Here is a 21194-nt window from a genome sequence, read left to right as displayed (position 1 = left end):
CAAGTTTTCCCTCTTGCCCCCCAAACTTCACTCGACTCTGCTTCCCCGGGACAGACTGCACATAATTCATCCTGTGTAGGCTGAGGTGATGTATTCTTTTCATGTACAGAGGAAGCGCAATATCCTGTTCCCGCACAGGCTCTAATACCACACTGAGGCAGACTGGTCCCTGGCCTCTGAGGGGCCTTAGTGCTCCTGAAACTAAAGCCGCAGGCTTTCTGAGACTGTGATATATGAGGTGTCTGTCTGTCTGTGCTTCAAACTCAGCCCGTTCCAGACTCAGTAAAAGCAGCGACTAATGGGGTCCCTCTTTTTTAGAGCACATAGGATATGGTTCTCATTTCAGTGGCAAATGTCTTCTCTGTGGCAGAAGCTGATGTTCACTCTTATTGAATCAGCATTTTCTCTCGTAAAGCCATAGTTGTGATGTGCAATAGTTCGAGTTTGTTACGTTATTCAAGTCTGTTATGTAAATACAGGTCATGCATTTTCCTTATGAGAGCTCTGTTTACCACACAAACCAGCTGGCTCTGGCATCTGTGCCAAATGTCCAGTATCTTAACAGCTAGCTCCCCATGAGGACAGAAATAAATTGATTTTATGTGCATTATTTTTTTTAAACCAATCACTACTTTCAAACTTTGTTGGTCTCCTTTGTATGTGACTCATGTAAATACAATTTTCTATGCAGGAAGTGTTTTATGAGGCCTCCATGTTGCCAGTGTTAATTCAGACCTTTCCCTACACATGGATAAAATTTGTGCTGTGTTGCAACTTGCCAGCTTTGCCGTTATCCCCATAGTTAATTGTATCATTCAACTATCTCTCTCTCCGTTTTTTTATTTTTTATTTTTAGAAACTTTCCTTTGATATGGGGTGACCAATTTCTTGTGATGATGTTTTCTCCAAAAAAAAAAAGAAAAAAAGGGGGAAAAACATGACAGTAAAACAAAATGAGATTTGAGGATCTCCATCTGATATTCAAGTATCCTACAGTGCAAAACACTGGCTTCCTGCCACCCCAGGGATCCTGTTCAGTAGCTGTAATTTGTTTTTTAGCTGGAGGTCAAGGGAGGAGAAAGTGTCACTTCAATTGAATAAGAGCAGACTACTCGCCTATTATTTCCTCTCGTAGACTGAACCGAAAGCCTCATCCACCCGGCAGGTTCATACAGAACACGATCAACACACGCACACACCTGTGAAGAGTCGGTGGGAGGTCTACCTGTGTGTCCCAGCAGCAGGCTGATGAGCCCTCCTCCTCTCTGCCACCGTCACTGGTTTCCCTAGAAGCGGAGAGAAACCAGTCGCACGTCCTCTGCGCCTCCGGTTCACTTCGTGTACATTGGAGTCGCGCAGTGGAGGAATGCGTGTCCAAACCCGACGTTTGTTGAGTTTTTCAGAGGGGCGACCTGTCGTTTAACAAGTGCATTTTCATTTCCTAGCATGATAGCTCCTTCTTGGGGCCGACTCCGGCGATAGAAATGTCTCTCCAGCAGCGGGTCGTCCAACTCTCCGCCGCTTCCCTCGCCGTGGTCTTCGGCCCGGACGAGGAGAGTTTGCGCGCCGGCGGGGGGAAACTCAACACGACTACTACTACTACGAGCGGCCAGGAGATATTTGCGGACTTTAAAGCGCAAAACCTGCGCAGTTTCTGGAATAAAAGACTCGTTAAGGCCATAGCTGAAGTGTACTTTCAAGGATGGATGGAGAACTTGGTGCTTTTCATTCAAGGGAACGCAAACAACCTGGAGGTGCTGAGAGAAGCGTGGATGCGCAGGGCTCTGAGGTCACCCAAGGGATTCATCATTAAAGCTGTCGGTATGTAACCTCAACCCTGTCAAAGAATGGCCATTGGCAATAATGTTAAGTAATATTAATAGCTGAATTATGCGTTTGAAATCCTGAAAGCTGTCAGAATAAATCCCGTGAGGGAATAGAAAAGCTGCATTGACAACAGAAAGAAAATATAAGTAATTCTACATGGAATAAATACCACAGCAGTCATGCAAGAGAATATTGTGTAGCTATGTGTGTTTTTTATCTGTAGAACCACACAACATTTGTTTACCACCTTGAGAGTGTGAAAGCCATAAACTCTGAGCAGCACTGAGCTGCCAGGATTGAACCCTCCTCCTCCCTCCTCTGGATTTTCAGTCTACTGATCACAAAATTGAGTCAAATCGGATGATGGAAGTTGTTTGTTAAAGTTGTAGTAGTTGTAGAACCCAACAGTGAGTGCACCTTTCTATCCCAAACAACAGGTTTGGACAATTATGTGAAATTGGTTGTTATTTCTTGAATGCTGCAAAATGTGAAGGCACAAAACTCCCTTATAGCAAGGTGATAACATTTTATATGATCTGAATGGCTGTCACAATCCCCCCTGTTCAAAAAGTGGCGTAATGTGATTAGCTTCAACAGTTTTGACCCATTAACAAAACCACAGACTGCTTTTCATCAGTTAAAGCTGCTCCGTCCCTTCAGATGGCCTGAGAGACGGTAATCCTTATGACTTTATCCCCCTGGACATTGTGTGGTAGGTTTGAGGGGATTGCTCTGCCAATCAGCTTCCCTTTGTTGTTGACACAGTGTTATGTTTAACAAAGCTTGTTAACAAATGCCATGTAATTGCTTCTAATTGCTCACCATCCTCTGGCGCTCCTCGTCGGGATGCGTTTCGAGGCGGCATATATAGCTGCACTGAAACAATGAATGGAAACCTTTATGCAGCCTCCTATATCATGATCTCATGGGCTGTAAATGCATGACGGCACCAGCTGCTTGAGAAAATGACAACCCTGTGTGGGGTTTAACAACTAATGACAGTACAAGAGATACACCAGGTTATTCACATTTTTGCTTACATAGGAGGAATAGCGCTGAGCTCATAGTGAATGTATACATGTGTGGGAACTGATTTTATGTTCCTGCCACAAAGCACCACCTTCCACTCCCGTAAAATTCAAGAAACTGCAGGATGCAGGAGTGTTGGTGGTATCCAAATGCTGGTGGGATAGCTGAGCTGCAGCAGGTTCCTTTTGGTTGTTGATATAGTGTCCCAGCAACACTCACTCTCTAGCTCTGAGCTGCCATTTGGTTCTGCTGGCCGGCCTCTGTTTCATTGTCTGTCCCTGTAATAATACGTCTGTCTTTGTTTGAGTGTTATTGTGTCTGGATTCAGGCCCTGTCGCTGCCTACCTGCTGACTTTGTATCACTCAGTCGCTCTCCCGGACTGAGCAGTGCACAGAGGAGTAAAGGGAGGAATGTGAAGGGGAGGAAGAGACCACACACGGGAGGGGGGGTGGACCCGGGAGGGCGTGAGGCGACGGAGGGTGGGAGGAGGTGGGGGCTGACATACCATCCCGCTGTGAGACAGTTTCTGGCTCTAAGCTTCAGCACAGCACACAAACAAGCACCATATGGGCCAAAGGTGATGCTGAGCTTCATACTACCGCTCAGTGTCAGCCCAAAGGTGGACGACGTGCACATGCATGATGAGCTCACAGTCGGATGCGAGGATGGAGTCCATGTCTCTGCCGATTTCTCTTGTTTGAGCTTCACACACCAGAAGCTTGTGAGCAAACACGTTTTGTGTTGTGTTGACACGTCACCTCCTTCTCCTCTTTAACAAATCCCCCGCCTCAAGCTGCAGCAATTTGTATGGAAATCAACTCTGGCAGCCTGTCAGAGGCTGGTTTACTGCCTCCTCACAGAGAGTTGGTCAGCAGTGAATCACCGTGCGACTGGCTGCCGACCACAGTCACTTTACTGTTGCCAAGGATTAATGTCCCTACATTTCATGGCCAGTGAGGGACTTTGGAAGTCAGACTCCCAGATTGATATCAGGCCTGGACGTAAAGGCCTTGACATTGTCCTGATATAAATATGTCAGCTAGAAAACAGAAAAGTTATGAGTAATGGGCTACAGTGAATTTCAAACAGCCCTATTTCCTTACTCAGGTCAGAGCAAGGTTGAGATGTGACTTTACTGACGTGAGGAGGTTTTTAAAAGGAGAGTTAAGGGGCTAATTTAGGAGATGTTAAAAGCCAGCTAAAGCCAACCAGATGTTGTTTAAAAAGTTAACAGCGATCAATAAATGTGTGAAACAAAGCCTCCAGAGATCACCTTTTTTAAATTAATAAGTGATGATTCCTCATTGGTCCTGTGTGGTTATCAGTGCTACAAGTCTGAGTGAAGACAGATTGCTGTGCAGGGCCAATCAGCCACCTCTGGGCCTCCGCAGAATATGCAGAAGAGGAGGCGTTCGGGAGGTGGGGAGGGTTGATGGAGGAAGGGGATCGTCGTGAGGTTAGGCCGAGGTAAACAGACAGGGCGAGGAGTTAGTAAGAACAGACTTTGTTTTTATCCTTGTGTGAATGGGGCCCACTGGTACAGGGGTTGACCTCTCCACTTCAGCTCATGAATGACTGTGGGGTGTTCCTCATTCCTCCTCCTCGGCTCTGAAATTATCTCTTCATCCTTTTTCTGGCGTTTAGCCGCTGTTTACAGAATAATACCACCACAAAGTCACTCTGTTAATAATCAATGTGAGTGGAGTCAATGTCCCTCTTGCCAACAGTCTTGACATTCAGCATGTTTACATATACACTGTAACCTGAATACTGTGAATAATCAGATTTAGGTATGGTCTACAGTAACCCTGTTTGAGTTTACATCATTTTTAATAATCAGGATATTGTACCCTACAGGAAACTGAATATAGAAGAAGGAAAATCATTTTTTCTCTTTTCTTTGTAGATTTCTTACTTAAATTTCATATTTCTATCCATCTCAGTCACAGATTAAAAGTAAGACATAGTGTCCACCTGCCACTTTAATCCACATGATTTCAATCAGATTAGTCACATTTAGTCCAGTTTTGTTTAACTAATCTCATTGCCTCTTCTATCACTGCCGTGCCTCTTCGTTAACTACAGAGCTACATCAGGGATGCAAGCTAAACCGGGTATTTTAGTATAAAGACTAGACGAAGGAGGAAACATAGCGTCCCGGTTACAAACACTTATGTGGCAGGACCCAGTCTACTTGTTTTCCACCACTCACAAGCTATACAGCTTTTTTCAATGGTTCTTCTCATATAACACTGCCAAATGTCAATTGTTTCTCTGATTTCAACTGAGTTGTGTGTATGAAATTGCTCTGATCATCTTGTCAGCGGTTAGTCCCCAAGAGCTTGAATCCTCACTGGAGATCTCGTTGAAACCAGAGGCTTCATAATGACTGTTAGCAGGTGTTGCATTATTTAGAGAGCCGCTGTTGTCTCTGCAGCAGGATGAGCATGGATCCGTGAGCTGAAACATTTATGTGGAGTCAGCCAGTGGTGTAATGAGGTGTCCCGTATCCTCCCTACAATCAACCTCTGTAAACTACCTCTGTCCCCCTTTGAACGCAGATGTGAATGAGTCCTCTGGACGGGCCTCTCACTTTCGCCATGGACCACACTTCTCTGGCCATTGTGGGACGTACTGCGGATCTCCCTCTGTGTATGTTTGGAGTATAACTAGGGTATGGCTACGCTGCGCTTTTTTAAGCCAAGTTTCCTTTTTAAATGGTATGTTTCATTTAACTCGCCATACCATGAGGCGGTGAAGCATTCCTGAAATGCTTCATTTACTCTTGAGATCATTTCCTGAGCTAGCAGCCTCAGCGAGCCACATTTCTGCTCTTTACTTTTCACTTGAAAGTGTTGTATTTTCACACAAGGGGTGTCTCCTTTCATGACGGTATTTTGTCAAAGTCTCAAAGCGCTCCACTAATGGTCATAACTCTTCCAGATGTTAGCTTATTAGCCATGACACCCCCTTGCCGGGCTTTACCCAGTTTAAATGGCCCACCCTGTCCTAACTAAGCAGCACAGGTCAAAGGTTAAAACCTTACTGCTAACAAGCCACCTCAGGGTCGGTCGGCTTCAGAGGCTTTTTAGGAGGAAAAAAGAGCAACATACATTAACAAAGCATCCAGGTGTTTCTCACACGCTGTTCAGCTCCTGTTGGTGTTTACATTAATAGGTTGATGTTGTCAGGTTTGGAACTGTACTGCCAGCTGTTGTGACAGATGCTGTGAATCGATCACTTTATTTCAATGCAAAAAAACAAACAAAAGAACACTTTTATCTTTACAATGACTAACTATTTCCACTGCATGATGATTTCATTCCATTTCAGTCATTTATCTATTGTATTTTAATCATCTATTTCAGTCTTTTATGCGTACCTGTTGATTGTAGTAATTGTGCCACCTCTGAATATCTCTTGTGATCACATTTGGGTGCTTGTTTTCCTCTTTTTCCCCTTCATTTCTATAGAAGAAGAAGTACCCTTGCGTGACAAATGCAAAATATTTGTTTTAATGACATTAGTCCCTTTTACACTGCTTGTTGAAAGGCAGTAATGTTGGCTCCTATTCCACCTTGCTGTTCTGTATAAAAGACACCATCACAGAATGGGGTTGTTATTGTGGCAATAAATGGGCAGCAGATCTAGTCACAAAGACAGAACAATGTCTGTGTATATGGGAGAGCCAACATGGCGGGACAGACCCTGGCGTTCTTGTGTTACACATGACAGTGTCTGTATTTTATTTCGGCTTAAAGACAGATTAATGGAGGGAAATAGACGACTCATGCAGGCACATCTGTGTCAAATCTGCTCCACTCAGCATCTCAGCTGCTCTCTCTACTTGTTAAAAAACAATCCCTCTTTCGTTCCCATGACCCTAATAGTATAACATTTAGCTATTACACACAATATATGCTGCTGTGTTTCAGGTCCAAAATGATGAAAAGTCTGTGTTATGACAGTGGTTGGTTCAGTTCAGTGTTTCCACAAAAACTGAAGTGGAATGTTTTTTGAGGAAACCATATACCAAATCTGCTCGTACCCATTAGTGTAGATGTTCTTATGTCTGACTTTCACGTTGGTTTGGTAGACCAAAGAACACCTAATTTCATTTATCTAAAATAACACTCGACTGGAGACAAATTGTAATTGGAACTGACTCCTGAAAAGACAAAGTGTGCTGTGTGATTCATGTGCAGCTTTGTTGAACTTTAAGATTGCTTTTCAAATTACGTTGATGGTCTAAAATAATTAGTCTGAAGTTTTATTACACAAGTATCAATCATATAATATTTTACTGAGCCAGTGCCAAGGATATGTCTCAGCATTTATCTAGAATCTCTTGCTCTCTATTTCCTGGGCTTGTAAAAAAAAAAAAAAAAAGGGTTTATTTTATGGTTCAGATAGGAGGAAACCTTGACCCCTGATTTCAGATGTGACCCTCCCTGTGCCTAGTGCCTACGCATGTGAGACATTGTGTGCGTGTGCGTGCATGCCTCTCAGCACATCATTTGTTAGCCACATCCTCTCCCATTGAGCAGGAAGCTCACCCCTAGTGCAAATCAGACATGTCGGCCTCTTTATCGACCCAAATATTGGGCTCACCCGTAGCGGTGGAGTGGAGCTGTGCCAACAAAAACAGTTGAGGAGTTTCCTCTGGATCCCTCAGCTTATACACCCTGTCAGCGGCCGCTTGGATTTCCCTCATGGGATTTATCTTCATTCACTCTCTGGTTGGACAAATGGGATGACAGAGAAGTGAGGCTGTATTGCATTAAATTTGGTATTACTATAACTCCTCAGTTTCCTGACGGGATGTTTTCTTTGCCTCATTTAGAATTGATAAATGCGGTGGTATGCTTACACCAGCTCTGTCATAGTGAAGTGCTGTGTTATTGTGTTACAGGAATGGAAGATAATTTCTAGGACCACGCCAGAGCGCTGTGCTGACCAGTTGTAGAGCATTAAAAAGTGATGGATCATATGGCAGACACCCGACAGGAGCTCTGTTCCAAATACTGGGATAACAAACACAGGAATCTGCCGCACCTCAAGCTCAGTTAAATAGGAGGAAATTGGTTTCATCTGTAACCAATGACTGCCATCATTCTTGATTACGGGGTGTGGATTTGCTGGAAACCCACTACGACTGTATGTAAACATGTTTTGATGCAGGCTGTCAGTGGGGTGAAAAGTAATTAGACACAACTAGAAACACCGCCTCTTTCTGAGCTCAGAGGTACGTAAATGTCCAAACACAATTTGGTGCGACAACCAGTGCAACAGTGTGAAAATGTTAGACCTACACATAAAAATGCATTGCGCAGGTCCGAACAAGTTGACTAACAGTAGAAATAGGGAACAAGATAGGGCCTAAAATTGAACCTTGGGGAACACCTTTTATTACGAACACAAAAAGGATTGAGTGCAAGACATTTTTTCACACTGATAACACATCAGTACTTGTGAAACCAGACCCACACGACTGAATCAGAGCCAAAAGGTCTGAACAACATCATTGAATCATTGACAGAATCAGTGGCTAGAAAACCAAACTATCAACAAACATCAGCATTGTGTTATTGTGTAATTCACAGATTAAAATGCATTTTTTTAGTGTGTAATATCTTTTTTTATGTAAGTTGTGAAGAGCTATGAGTTACATGTGTGATTGAGAAAGTGCAATTACTTTGAACAATCTAGGTCAGCAGAACGCCGACCAGAGACAATGAAGTTTCAGATCAGAGGTCGACCAATACTTGTGATGGACCTTTTACCATAATCATAATCTTTTTATCATGTTATCAACCACAGAATTAAAAGTAATTACAAAGTGCTTTAATGTTAGTTTATCTATTCTTTAATGCATGCAGTCTGTAACATTTTGCAGAAGTACTGATATAGCTGTACTATTTTGGTGAGTTTTTCCAACAACGACTTGATGTTGGACTCTTAATTAATTTTCTAGGCTATAATGCAGCAATTATCCCTAATGCCAGGGTCAAAACAGTTTAAGTCTATGTTTGGTATTTAAGGATTTTTTGTGCTAGCATACCTAGTTCCATTATCAGGTGTAGCAAGTTAGGACTGGTGCACATCTTGGTAAAATAGACCGCAGTAACTGAAAATTAATCAAGATTAATATCACCAAAAGTTGAGTCATCAAAATGCCCAGTCAGAATGAGCAGCACATACAGATCCTTATTAAAATGAATATTGAGCCAAACATTTATTAAAAGAATATTAGATATATAGAGAAATATCAGAATTTGTTTCACAATGTATTTATATGTAAGAAAATCAATATATTTTTTAATCCAATCTTTTCTTTGGCACTGAATGAGCTGTCTTAACTCTTAGAAAATGACCCTGGTGATGTCGTTCAGGTCTATTTAAACAAAGGAGTAAAATTCAGCTCTGGAAATAATTTTGACCATTCAGTTTAAAAAAAAAATCTGTCTGCAATTCCCTTTAAGTCTTAGAAATATTAAAATCATGAACGTGGCTGTTACAGAACAAAGGAAAGGTACTGTGGTCCACCTTTAAATGAGTTGGCCTCACCAGGCGTCTGGCAGAACAGGCGGTGGCAGACTGTGGGGTAATGTTCGTGTTCATGAAAGCAGACGAGGGCCAGATCTGTCGGGGCGTGGCCCGTCAAGTCTGAGGAGGTATGAGGTAAAGATGGGAAAATAAAGAGCAGGGAAATCTGTGCTTTAAATCCTTTCTCGCTGCACCACCTTGGTATCATGTTACGCAGTGCACTTTGGGCTGCAATATAAAATACAGATTGTGTACCTTCGCCTTGTAACTGGTTTTCTGTGAAGCACCTGGTCAGGTGTGATTCCTGTTTCACAAGAACATGATAACAGGGATTTTTTGTCCACTGTAGTTCAGCAGTAGGTCATTTATTTGTTGTGGCATTAGCTGAACTGCTATTCAGATATTTCTGACTGTGAATCAGATGGTAAAAATATTATTTAATAACATTATAGCTGCAGGGATTGGCAGCCAGGATATGTGGTAACCAGCTATATGAGAGAAGATGTTTTAAACTCTGTAAAAGTCAGTTTGAGAAGCTTAGTCACAGCCTGTTTATGCTTTCTTGCCAACATATGTTAAATGTCAAAAGCGTTGGTTTGGCAAAGTGAGTCTCAAGGCCAGAGCTGGATTATAGATATCCATACTACACGTCTGCTGTTCTTTCTTCTCTTTCTTTGGCTTTGTATTACATGTGGCAGGTCGCTGCCACAGTGAAGGTTTCCATGGTGATCTGGGTCAACACAAAGCTTGTCTGTGTTTCTCTTCACTGCTTCAAGTTTTAGCCCATTCTCCATAGTTATAGGGTGTTTTTTCTCCTTTTTTTCTCCTTTTTTTTTTTTTTTTTTTAACTTTTTCTTTTATGTGTTGCTCTTGTTTCTATGTATAGTTCAAAAGTTCATATCCTGACAGTACTGCTAAAGACGATTAGATAATGCAGAATGGTTTCCAGATTTAATCTAGTAAATCCAGAGAAAGCATCGCCGTGTAAACCTGTCAACAAACACATTTTCTCAAACACTGATTACAAAGAGGGCACAGTCCAGATTTTGCTCTTCACTTAATATTTAAACACCACACCATGTGTGTGTCAGATTAAACATTTACCAACTTCCTCTGGGTTTGGGCACAATTGCTGGTTTGTAATCAATAAAGCTGTAAAATGATCAGTTGCCTCTGTTTTATTGCTTATTGATGTGTTTTTAAGTGGGATGATGGTCACCAACCGATCAGTTGGTAAAAATGTGAGGTATACACTGGAAAGTAATGCACAGTAATTATATGAACATGGTGTATGGGGTATGGTCAGGAAATGGGCAGTGTTGTTAGACACTTGGGCAATGTTTGGTTGTTGGGACACTCGGGCTGTGATTGCTCTTTAAATGGATCTTTTCAGTTCATTGAGCCATTTAACTCCAGTGACCACATCTGTGTTCTGTGGGAGTGAAAAGACACAAACCCGTAAAGCACTTTTAAAATGTGTGATGTACACACACACACACACACACACACACACACACACTTTAGAAGAAGGGGGCGGGTTCATGGAGACATGCTGGACCAAAGACACCCGAAACAAAAGGCTACGGGGCATGGAGGGAGCCACGACATAAATTACAGTTGGCATCTCTTCTCCTTACGCTGAATGTGACTGTATGAATGTTTGACATTGTCTCGCCTGAGACTTAACTCAGCTCGTTCACATACAGCCTGCAGATTCACTGAAGCGTGTCCTTCACAAGGTCTCAGTCGACGGGAGACAGGGAGGGATTTTGCAGTTTGGGCAGGCCTCAAGTTCACGTTGAATGCTACGCAGTGTGTCCTTAATGAGGGAGAGAGAAGATTAGCCTGTTTGCTTACTGGAGCCTAAAAGATTAGATGATAGCAGGATGAGATAAGGTGGTGTGTGTTTGTGAGTTTGTGTTTCCAGAGGGGCCATGAAGTGGGGGAATGCGGCGCCTAACCTTATGTTTCAAGGTGGTGGTGTCATCGACACCCCTAGGGCCACGCAGATGATATGGCTACGAAGCTCACACATTGCATTAAAATGTAATGTGCCATAATGTACAGGAACCTCCCTGGACTGCTGTAGAGTACAATCTGAAACTAGATCTCAGTACTATACTACGCATTACATGTTTTCCATCATCAAAGGCTGGCGATGATGATGATGGACCAGAGGAGTATGTTACATTGTTGTTATTTGTGTTGTGTTGCATTCTTTTACCATTAGACTAACTCTAACCCTAACCCTAACAAATTTTTGGACTTTAAATGTCAAATATTAGGGTAACATGCTCTGTCCATCTAACCACTGATTAAGAGATTATAAAATGATCACAGGGTTTGAGCTGCTGCATGGCTTCAAATGTCCCTTAATTTGTATAACGTTGACCATCACATGGATGCACTCCTGTTCAGTAGAGGTAATTCAGAGATAGCAGTAGCCTATGTACTGTGCGTTAGTATTTTCCTCCAACAGGCTGGAGCTAATGCAATCACGAAAGAAATGGGACTCATGCTGCTTCGAGGCCAGCTAACAGCACAGCCATGTGAATACATGTGGCATTGATCAGTGTCGGCAGGCAAAACGGTCTCAGTGGGGATAGAGGAGAGAGGGTCTCTGTCAATCATCTCCACAATCTCAGCAGTCAGCTTCAGGCATTTTTCATTTTTATCCCCCAGGCAGCAGTTTATTTTGACATGGAAGTTTATGACATAGGAATAAATCCATGTTTGTAGCTCTGTGTGTGGAGCAGAGGAATCGTGTGGGCTTTGTCACTTCATTGTAATCCTGTGGTGAATACCATTCAAGCACAATTTCAGACTTATATGCCATATAAAGTTGACGTGATCCCCTTTAATCCAAACTGGCATCTGAAGAATACATTAGATTTCCCACTGATCTCGCTGAAATGATGGAAAATGCTAAACTGTTTGCCTCTGTAACTTTATTATTCTATTTATGATGTCTGTGATGGTGGATCACAAGTCACTAATTTATCCCAGCAGTTTCCATAATATTCAGAGACATGCAAGAAACAATATGTAGCCTACAACAGCGTCTGAGGTATCCTGTCTTGTATTCCCTGTTATGGGTCAACCTCCAACAATTTGCCAGAATGCAACTCTGTAGTGTCTTTCATTACAATTACAATTACATCCCTAAGACATGATGAAGACGCCCCCAGAGCCAATGAAGACATTATACAATGGTCTTAACAGGCTGAGAAAGACTAATCATTACAGGTAAACAGACTTTGGTGGGTTCCTCTTTGCTCCTACCAACCTGCCCGAACACAAATCTTGTCTGTTGTTTGACTCTCGAAGCCGCTGTCTCCCTCCCTCTTCCTTGTGGCACACAGGGCTCGGTTGCCATAGCACCCAGCCGGGTAGTTATTCATGCTGCGTATGACAAAGGGTGTAAAGTTGGTCCACCCCGGTCTTAGATTACAGGAACACACAGGTCCGTTCCCCCCGGAGTGAAGATGGTTACAACAGCGAACCTCCTCGACGGGTCACGCCTGCTAATGTTAGACTCAATACACTAATCCTCTGCCTGGCTCGTCCTTTTAATACACTTACACTTTCCCATAAACGAACCTCTGTAGTTGTGTTGTCGTCTCTCACCTGCATTGTCAGTCCGACCCGTCTGTTGAATACTGTATCTCAGTCACTGTTGCAGTTCAACTGGAGTTAATTGACTGGCGTGTGGGAAAACAATCTTACTTGAACCTATTTCTGTTTTTAACTCCCTTATGAGTAGCGATCATGTTAGCAGGTGTCCGACAGGATATCCTGCTTTGGACCAGGACGTGGCCAGAACGCCGCCCAGTCGACTATAAACGTCCTCTGTGTGAAATGATTTGGGAAGTTTTTCAATAGATCATTAATCTCCTGTGATTGAGATACATTATTTGCCCTTCCCCTCCCCTCACCTATCCTTTCTGACCTTTCACCTGTTGACAGTGCCTGTAAGTGGTTGCTATGTGAACAGCCTGTCATTCCTATAGGAAGTTAACAACAATGAGGAGCTAAGTCAGCAGCACTAATTCACTGCCCAGGGAGACTGCTATTGAGATATCCGCTCTGAGGTTTAGTCAGATCTTCTGTCGGCGCTGGGGGAAGGCAGATGGTTTTTTTTTTTTTACGATCCCTCTGTGTGTCATAGGATCAGTTTTACAAAGAAGGAGCCAAGTCCGTGGGACTTATCTGCTTTAAGTGGAGCTCACCTAAGGCTCATAAGTCTCTCTGTGCTGATAATTGTTTTTTTCTTCTGACTTGCTCGATATATCGCATACAGAGAGAAAACCATTTTCAATTTAACTAGAACACAAACCAAGCACCAGTTTGTTTGATACAGTGAACTTGCCAGATTGGCCGGTTTTCTGGCCAGCTGGGCAACTTTTTATTAAGGTAAAACTGATTTTGGCTCAGTTGTTCTTATTATGGGATAAAAGACTTGTTAAAGTTTGGATCTGTCCCCACATATAGATGCTGAGGTCAAATAGAATTACAGTTAATGGCTAGTTGGGCTATGGTTTGTCAGTCAAATCTGAAAACATTGTCTCTGGTGCATTATTGGCATTTAAGAATCTATTCAGGCACATTTCTTGTCAAACAAACGTTTGTAGTTGACTTGATTGGATCTATCGGTATGTTTGAGTGTAGTACATGTGCGTTCTGTCATGCTTAGACCATGATTAGTTGTTTATTTTCCCTGCCTTGGACATGAGTGGTTCAAGTGTGAGGGTCATAAATGTTTAGTTTACATTGAGTATGAGCTTGGCGTGGAGTTTTCTCTGACTTGCCTGATGTTGATGGGAAACTCACTCACTCACTCACTCACTCACTCACTCACTCACTCACTCACTCACTCACTCACTCACTCACTCACTCACTCACTCACTCACTCACTCACTCACTCACTCACTCACTCACTCACTCACTCACACTCGCCACATGTTGAAGCTCAGGGCTGAATTTACACACAGCATTCACAAGGGAGAAAAGTGTCTGTCAATAACACAAACAAGTCAAAGCTGGAATTAATTATCTGTGTGTGGCATCTTTTACACTCAACTTTGGATTCAAGCTGCATTGGATACTGTTTCTAAATAAAACATAGCAGGTCGAGTGGGATCCCTTTTTCTTATCCCTTCTTTCACCCATGTAGCTGATTAACTAAAACCAATTTTCCAGTCCTGTGGGTAAGGTTATGACCATGCCCTTTGTGTCTGCTGTTCATATGAGGGGACTTTGTGTTACCCCGGTCCAGATGCTAATCATTCATCAACAGCGGGATTTGGTTTGTTTTGGTGCTTTCACTGAGCTCACTACTCATTTTGTAAACATTTGTGCTTTGTCCATGAATAGAGTTTTGTGGAGAGGATGCAGACAATCATGTCAGCATTATGAAAAACAGTTTCATAAAGGCTGCAGGAGCTAAGCAAACATTTTCCAGTGTTCCTTTTATGTTATTGCTCGAGGGTTCATGATGTATTCTAATCCCACATCCATATTATTATCCTAACCATAACCACATCGGACTAAGCCTAACCCCAACCATTAACGTCAATATAAACATTTTAAATCTTCTGTATAGCTAAAAGGCTGTAACCCAGTTGGTATCCAAAATATTACTTGTGTAAAGACTGGAACTGACATGGTTGCCCTTTCTAGCCTCTTCAAGGATTAAGTTTGAGCCAGAGAGGTCATTCTGTATCTTATTAGTCAGTTGCCACTTTGCACATGTCTTCCCATGTCATGATCATGACCATAATCTTCCTAAATGTACTGTGACCCGAACATGACCACATATCCCTACACGGTGCTATCAGCTGACTCCTCAACATGAGAAGACACTGACCACCAGCTTAGAGGTAACAAACTGTTGAGAAACAGCTGTGTTGAAGTTCACATTCAGTTTCCATGTTCAGTTCTATTCATGGGTTGTGAATGGTCTTTACGGCACCACTATCCAACACGTCCCGCCCTCATCACTAAAGGCTTTGCACAAAAAAACAATGGCCTGAACCACTGCATGCTGCTTCAATTACGTTTCTCCATCTGTGAAACTGTGCCGATTGTTTCTGATATTGAAATGAAATATTTCTAAAATGTCTGGTTAGCTTCGAAAGCCGCTTAGTTTTATGATTTGAAAGCTTTGTGGCCTCTTTCTAATGGGCTCCCACAGTTTGTTTTTCTGTCAGAGGCACATTGTCAGCCCACAGAGTCATGCAAATTGGCGGCATTTTGATGTGGGGGGAATACACATACACAATGAGTTTCATACTGTTTTTACAAAGACACATTTCCAAGACTGTCTCTGTCTTTTTTCTTAGTCTCTTTTTCTTTTGGTAACATGTTTGTCTAAGGGCACCTCCTAGACGTGTAGGGCCGTATGATATGGGGGGCAGGATATCTGATCTGCCCAGCAGGCAGACCTGTGGTCATTTCTGTGGGAGTAATGGTATTCTGTGGTCTGTCCCAGTACTGATGGAATTTCAAAAGCAGTCAGGCATGGCTCATATAGCTCATATAAATAGACCACCTCGGTCATGATTTAGAAGGTGGTCAGGAGAGGAATGTCAACTTCAGTCCTTCAAGTTGTTTTCACTGGCAGTGCAAGTCAGAGAAAGAGAGAGAGAGAGCTCTCTGACCCAGGTGTGTTTGTGTGTACAGCAGCAGGCCCACCTGTTTCACTGAATAATGTGCTGGTGTGTGTGTGTGTGTGTGTGTGTTTCAGGTGACCTGTCCCCGGTGCAGATGTCCCCTGTCCCCCAGTCTCAGTTCATTCCCTTGGCGGAGGTGTTATGCTCGGTCATCTCAGATATGAACTCTTCTCAAATCACTGTGAACCAGGAAGCACTTATCAATCACATGAGCAAAGCCCACCCAGGTAATCTATAAAATATTCCCTCGATAAAGGAATAGATACGCACTAGAAATGGAAATAAATGTGCTTATTCACTTTCTGGCGGGGTATTAACCTAGAAGACTGACAAAACTCATTTATCTGAACTTCGTTTAGCAAAGAGCTCTGTGCCAAATAACTTACTGGGCAGAGGGATTAACTTTTAAGAAATATGCATCTTACCTTCTGTCAGTTTTAATTTAAATAAAATAAGCAAGGTCTACTGTCTTAATTATTGATTTTAGAAGTACTTTATGGATTTGGTTATTACTGGACAGAGCCAATCTAGCCCATTTTCAATCTTTGTGCTAAGTTAACAGCTACTGACTTTAGCTTCTTATGTACAAAGCGAAACTTTGCTTTTGGAAATTTGTATTATTACACACTTCTCTCTCTTTTTCTCTCAGGGATAACCATCCCCACTCAAGACATCCTCTATAATGCTCTGGGCACTCTGATCAAGGAGCGCAAGATTTACCATACGGGTGAAGGGTACTTTGTCGTCACCCCTCAGACCTATTTCATCACCAACAACATCGTCCGAGAGAAAAATTGGTGGACTTCTGGGTCAGCAGATGACCCTCCGTCTCCTCCTCCCATTACTTACCTACTGAGTAACGATGCCTGTGTTGAGAACACTCAGTTACTCCCGGTGGCACACTGCAAGTCTTGTAGCTGCTTCAGCCCCCTGCAAACATCCACTAATGTTGTCTCCACAACTGCAACAGCGGCTGTCTCTCCCTCCACCGTCCCAGACCAGCACTCTGTCTCTGTTTCTGTAAGTGAATGCACAGGAAAGAGTTTGAAGTGGCCCAGGCCGTTGGATCACAAACCCGCAGTGCAGCATCAGTCTACCTCCACGGCAGCAGACTGTCAGGCAAGTGAGATCAGCAAAACCACAGCAACTACGAATGCCACCAGTCGCAAAGAAAAAGACGGCAAACCGGGGAGGAAATTTGGTCTGAGTTTGTTCCGAAGGAATGCAGGGAAAAAGGAGAAGCCAAAGAAAGAGTTTGCATCGTTTTCAGGCCAGTTTCCTCCAGAGGAGTGGCCGGTAAGAGATGAGGACGATCTGAACAACTTACCCCGTGACCTGGAGCATGCCATCATCAAACGCATCAACCCTGAACTGACTGTGGACAACTTGACACGCCACACAGTCCTAATGAAAAAGCTGGAGGAGAGGAAGGAGAGAGGGGTAGACAGAGTGCTGGACAGGGGTCTGGATAAAGATGACAGGGGAGTAGACAAGGGGATGTCTACTGAGATTCTGTCCAAACCCAGACACCATCACTCCTCCAAGGCAGCGGCAGGGAAAAGATCCGCACTGAAGGCTTCACGCAGCAAGAGGAGGGCCCACTCATCCAGAGAGAAGCAAAGGGAAAGAGAGGAGAGGGTTAAGAGTAAGGCTCCCATATGTGCGGATGATTATCCAGAGGGGGACGATTTGATCCCTACTCGGCTCAGAGTGGAAATCCCTGTTGATGAACCAGATCAAGTGGAAGAAGGTGGAGCCGTTGAGGGAAAATGTCTCTATAAGAAACGCATCGAAAACCCCTTCCAGACACATCCAATCAAAGACTCCGCAGATGCTGTAATTCCCGCCACCATCAATAGAGAGCATAGAAGACGAGAGGTGAAAGAGGGCAAGGCTTCGAGGCCGGGCAGGAAGGAACGAAAGAGTCACCGCTCTAAATCGTGGGACCCTCATCGGGCCAAAGTGATTGCAACAGACGGAGAGCATGCAGAGAAATCCCCCACATCTGAGGACAGGTATGACTGTGTCCATGAGAGGGACTATGCAGCTGATCATGTGCTCCAAGCAGACATTAAGTTCAACAGAGAGCTGCCTCTGGACTACAGCTCGGCTTACCCACAGAGCAGCACACTCCGGATAGATGACAAGGTCCGACATCTGAGGGACGGCAAGGAGGGCTGGGAGAGAGAAGGCAAAAACACTCCTTTTCAGGAGGTAGAGTACAACAGCGTGCCAGATCACAGCCAAATGACAGATAATGCCCTCTCGAGCATCCAAGAGTACTCCAATACCAATACAGTCCTCCCTATGCTTCCCTATGAGCCTGTTATCAACCAGCCATATGACCCTACTTTGCCCTGGCCTAACCCCTCTTTACAGCGGAGACACTCCCTCAAGCTCTCAAACCCACCAGTGGGGGACATTCAGAGGTTTGATGAGCTCTTTTCACACCAGCAGCCCTGCGACACTGCAGCCACCCAGGAGCAGCAGGAGATCAGACCCGTCACTATTAATAATAGAGTGCAGAGGGCCCTGAGCCACGGAGAAAGGCCGGAGATGATAGCCAGCAGCACTCCCTCAGTAACTAACACTGATGACTTAATAGAGGATGACTGCAGGCTGTATCAGAGAGCAGATGAGCAGGAGGACGAGGACGCCTGCAGCTCCCTGTGTCTGAATGAGGACGAGATTACTGACGCTGCAAACATGTATCGAACAGGTGTAGCAGACTACCGTGGCCACCAGGTGGTTTACCATAACCGTGATACTGATTTGCAATACGAGGGACCCCACTATTATAACCATAACTTTCTCCAGCCACAAAATCTCAGTCCCCCAGCAGCCCAGAGGGATCCTTCCCTCAGCCCCACCAGACCTGGGGAGACCAGCTGGAGACTCCACCATCTCCATCAGAGTATTAGATCAGAGGGGGCTCAAAGTGAATCCAGCCCGAGCCACACTGCATTGATCCAGCGGGAAAAACGCCATGAGGTCAACCTGGATTTGGATTGTGCTGAACCGTCTGAAGTTGCGGACAGCAGCATTTTTGACTACTGCCAGACTAGTGAGATAGAGTCAGACACAGAGACGGTCCGCAAGTCCGCTGACGAGGGAGATGGCGAATCTGCCCACTGGGCAGCTGAGGTAGAAGTGCAGGAGGAGGATGGGTTCGACGAGGCGGGCCTTCCTCAGACTCACAGACCTGCTCTGGGTATTTCCAGTGGAGCCAGAGGGCCAGAGACTGGGGAAGGAGTGGAAATGGGAGAGAACCAGAGCATCACAGGAGACAGCGGTATAGATTCTCCTCGGTGAGTGCCTCTCCTCTGATCTTTTCACAGTGGATCATATAAGATACTGAAGTGTCCCATCATAGCTCAAGGATTATATTGTCAAAGCCATTGAACTCACTTAAAGTTTAGTTTAGTTTAGTTTATTGGTTTAAATATACAGAGACAATGCACATTAATAAACATTTCTGTAAGCATGCCGGTTTAGCCAGTTTGGCTAATTTTCAACTGTAGTCTCTGGGGCAGGTGACTTGAGCACTACAATAATTAAAATGCATTAAAAAAGAAACAAAAAAACAAAACAGTACTATGCCTACTTATAAAATACATAGTATACAATACATTACAATACAATATATTACAGTGCATACAATAAAATACATATACAGTTTCAGAGCAGAGCAGTTACACAATCAACACAGTATTATGAAAAGGCTTTTTCATAGAGAAATAAGAAATGCTCAGCTTAGATGCACATTCTTCAGGCCAGCGTTTCACTAGTTTTCACACCTTGGGCTAAATTCTTATCTCTCTGTTGCTGCGACCTCACGTACCCTTTCCCATTCTGGAGAAGCTTTAGAGACAGGCAAAACAAACACTGTATTGAGGTTAGTTAACCTCTAGGTTACATGTCTGTGGCTGACTTCCAATTTGTGTTTTTCTTTCCTTTAAAGTAAATTGCAATAAAGCTGAACAAACACCTTGCGACCAGTTGTAGCATGCAGTATTTGGACAGAAGGGAGTCATTTTGATAATTATGTGTAATTGCTGTGCAGCACTTAAACTCTCTTGTTATTATCAGAGGAGGAAAGACTTATATTGTGACACTGAACTTGAACCATACTTTGTAGGTGGACAGATGTAGTGCATGAATACGTGACATTATTCGTTTGACATATTTAGAGAATATTTATCAACCTTGTGCTCCCCTTCTGTGGCCCACAGGACCCGTGTCAGTCTGGCCTCCAGCAACACAGTCATTTTGGAGGGTCTCAAGAGAAGAGGCTTTTTACAAAACCTGGAGAAACTGCATTCAAAGAGCAGCACCATTCGACCACAGAGCTCGCTGCTGCAGCTGACTCCTGTCATGAACGTATAGCAGGTCTGGAAACATGTTCATGGAAATATGTCCAATACGGAGGGGTTGCCAACCTCCACATAATGTTACCTATCACAACAGGGGCCTGTGTACAGTTGTATAGTATGTATATTTTTTTCTCTTTTGTAAATAATTTCAAAGGTCATATGCTATGATTTATCCATTCATGAATTACCTTGTGTATGTGCTGTCAAAACATGTTATATCAGCGGTCTTTTTGTGATTAGAAAAAATGTACAGTTTTCTTTCTCTATTCTATGTCTCATTGCTTAAAATGTTCCTAACAGCAGAAACAGGATCTAGCATTTCTCCTTTTCTCTTGTCACATAGCATTTACCACTAATAAAATTGTAAATACCAGCCAAAATGTCTTTCTTGGTTCATGATATTACTCTCTATAAGAGAAGGTTTACCCTTTAGACAAGTCCCTGAGACAATTAGTGTTGACCCATATCAACTTCAGAAAGCAAAGACGTTTTTATAGCTTTTATCCAATTAGTGAATTTGAATTGTGTATTTATTGGCGGTCATCTATTAATACAACAACCAGATTTATATAACAATTCATAAATATATCATGAATGGTCAACATAATTGATATATCTATCTGTTAGCGGAAGTTTCTACATACTTGCATCAGCCCAAAAAAACATTTTTAGTCACACTCACACCCCTAAATGTAAACCAGATATCATTCTGTACCAAGACACCTGGTTATCTCTTGAGGTTACCAT

General features: G+C 43.3%; 1 protein-coding gene across 1 annotated transcript; it reads left to right on the top strand.

The window, feature by feature from the left end:
- Nucleotides 1–1277: 1277 nt before the first annotated feature.
- On the top strand, nucleotides 1278–20820 carry stox1 (storkhead box 1). Its single transcript, XM_085800041.1, has 4 exons — nucleotides 1278–1821; nucleotides 16149–16301; nucleotides 16724–19382; nucleotides 20307–20820. Exons 1-4 carry the CDS (start codon nucleotides 1485–1487, stop codon nucleotides 20458–20460), a joined length of 3303 nt encoding a protein of 1100 aa, XP_085656167.1. The 5' UTR covers nucleotides 1278–1484; the 3' UTR covers nucleotides 20461–20820.
- The last annotated feature ends 374 nt before the right edge of the window (nucleotides 20821–21194 follow it).

Source organism: Trachurus japonicus, chromosome 15 (genome assembly GCF_045865225.1).
Source record: "Trachurus japonicus isolate A0001 chromosome 15, Traja_1.0".
Taxonomy (NCBI): domain Eukaryota; kingdom Metazoa; phylum Chordata; class Actinopteri; order Carangiformes; family Carangidae; genus Trachurus; species Trachurus japonicus.
This window is presented reverse-complemented; position numbering and strand designations above follow the sequence as displayed.

What these genes read in the sequence shown, in the direction of transcription:
- stox1 (XM_085800041.1), top strand. Translation starts at nt 1,485, where the DNA reads ATGTCTCTCCAGCAGCGGGTCGTCCAACTCTCCGCCGCTTCCCTCGCC. An exon ending in CATGAGCAAAGCCCACCCAG is followed by an intron (nt 16,302 to 16,723) that starts GTAATCTATAAA and finishes TTTTTCTCTCAG; the next exon opens with GGATAACCATCCCCACTCAA. An exon ending in AGCGGTATAGATTCTCCTCG is followed by an intron (nt 19,383 to 20,306) that starts GTGAGTGCCTCT and finishes TGTGGCCCACAG; the next exon opens with GACCCGTGTCAGTCTGGCCT.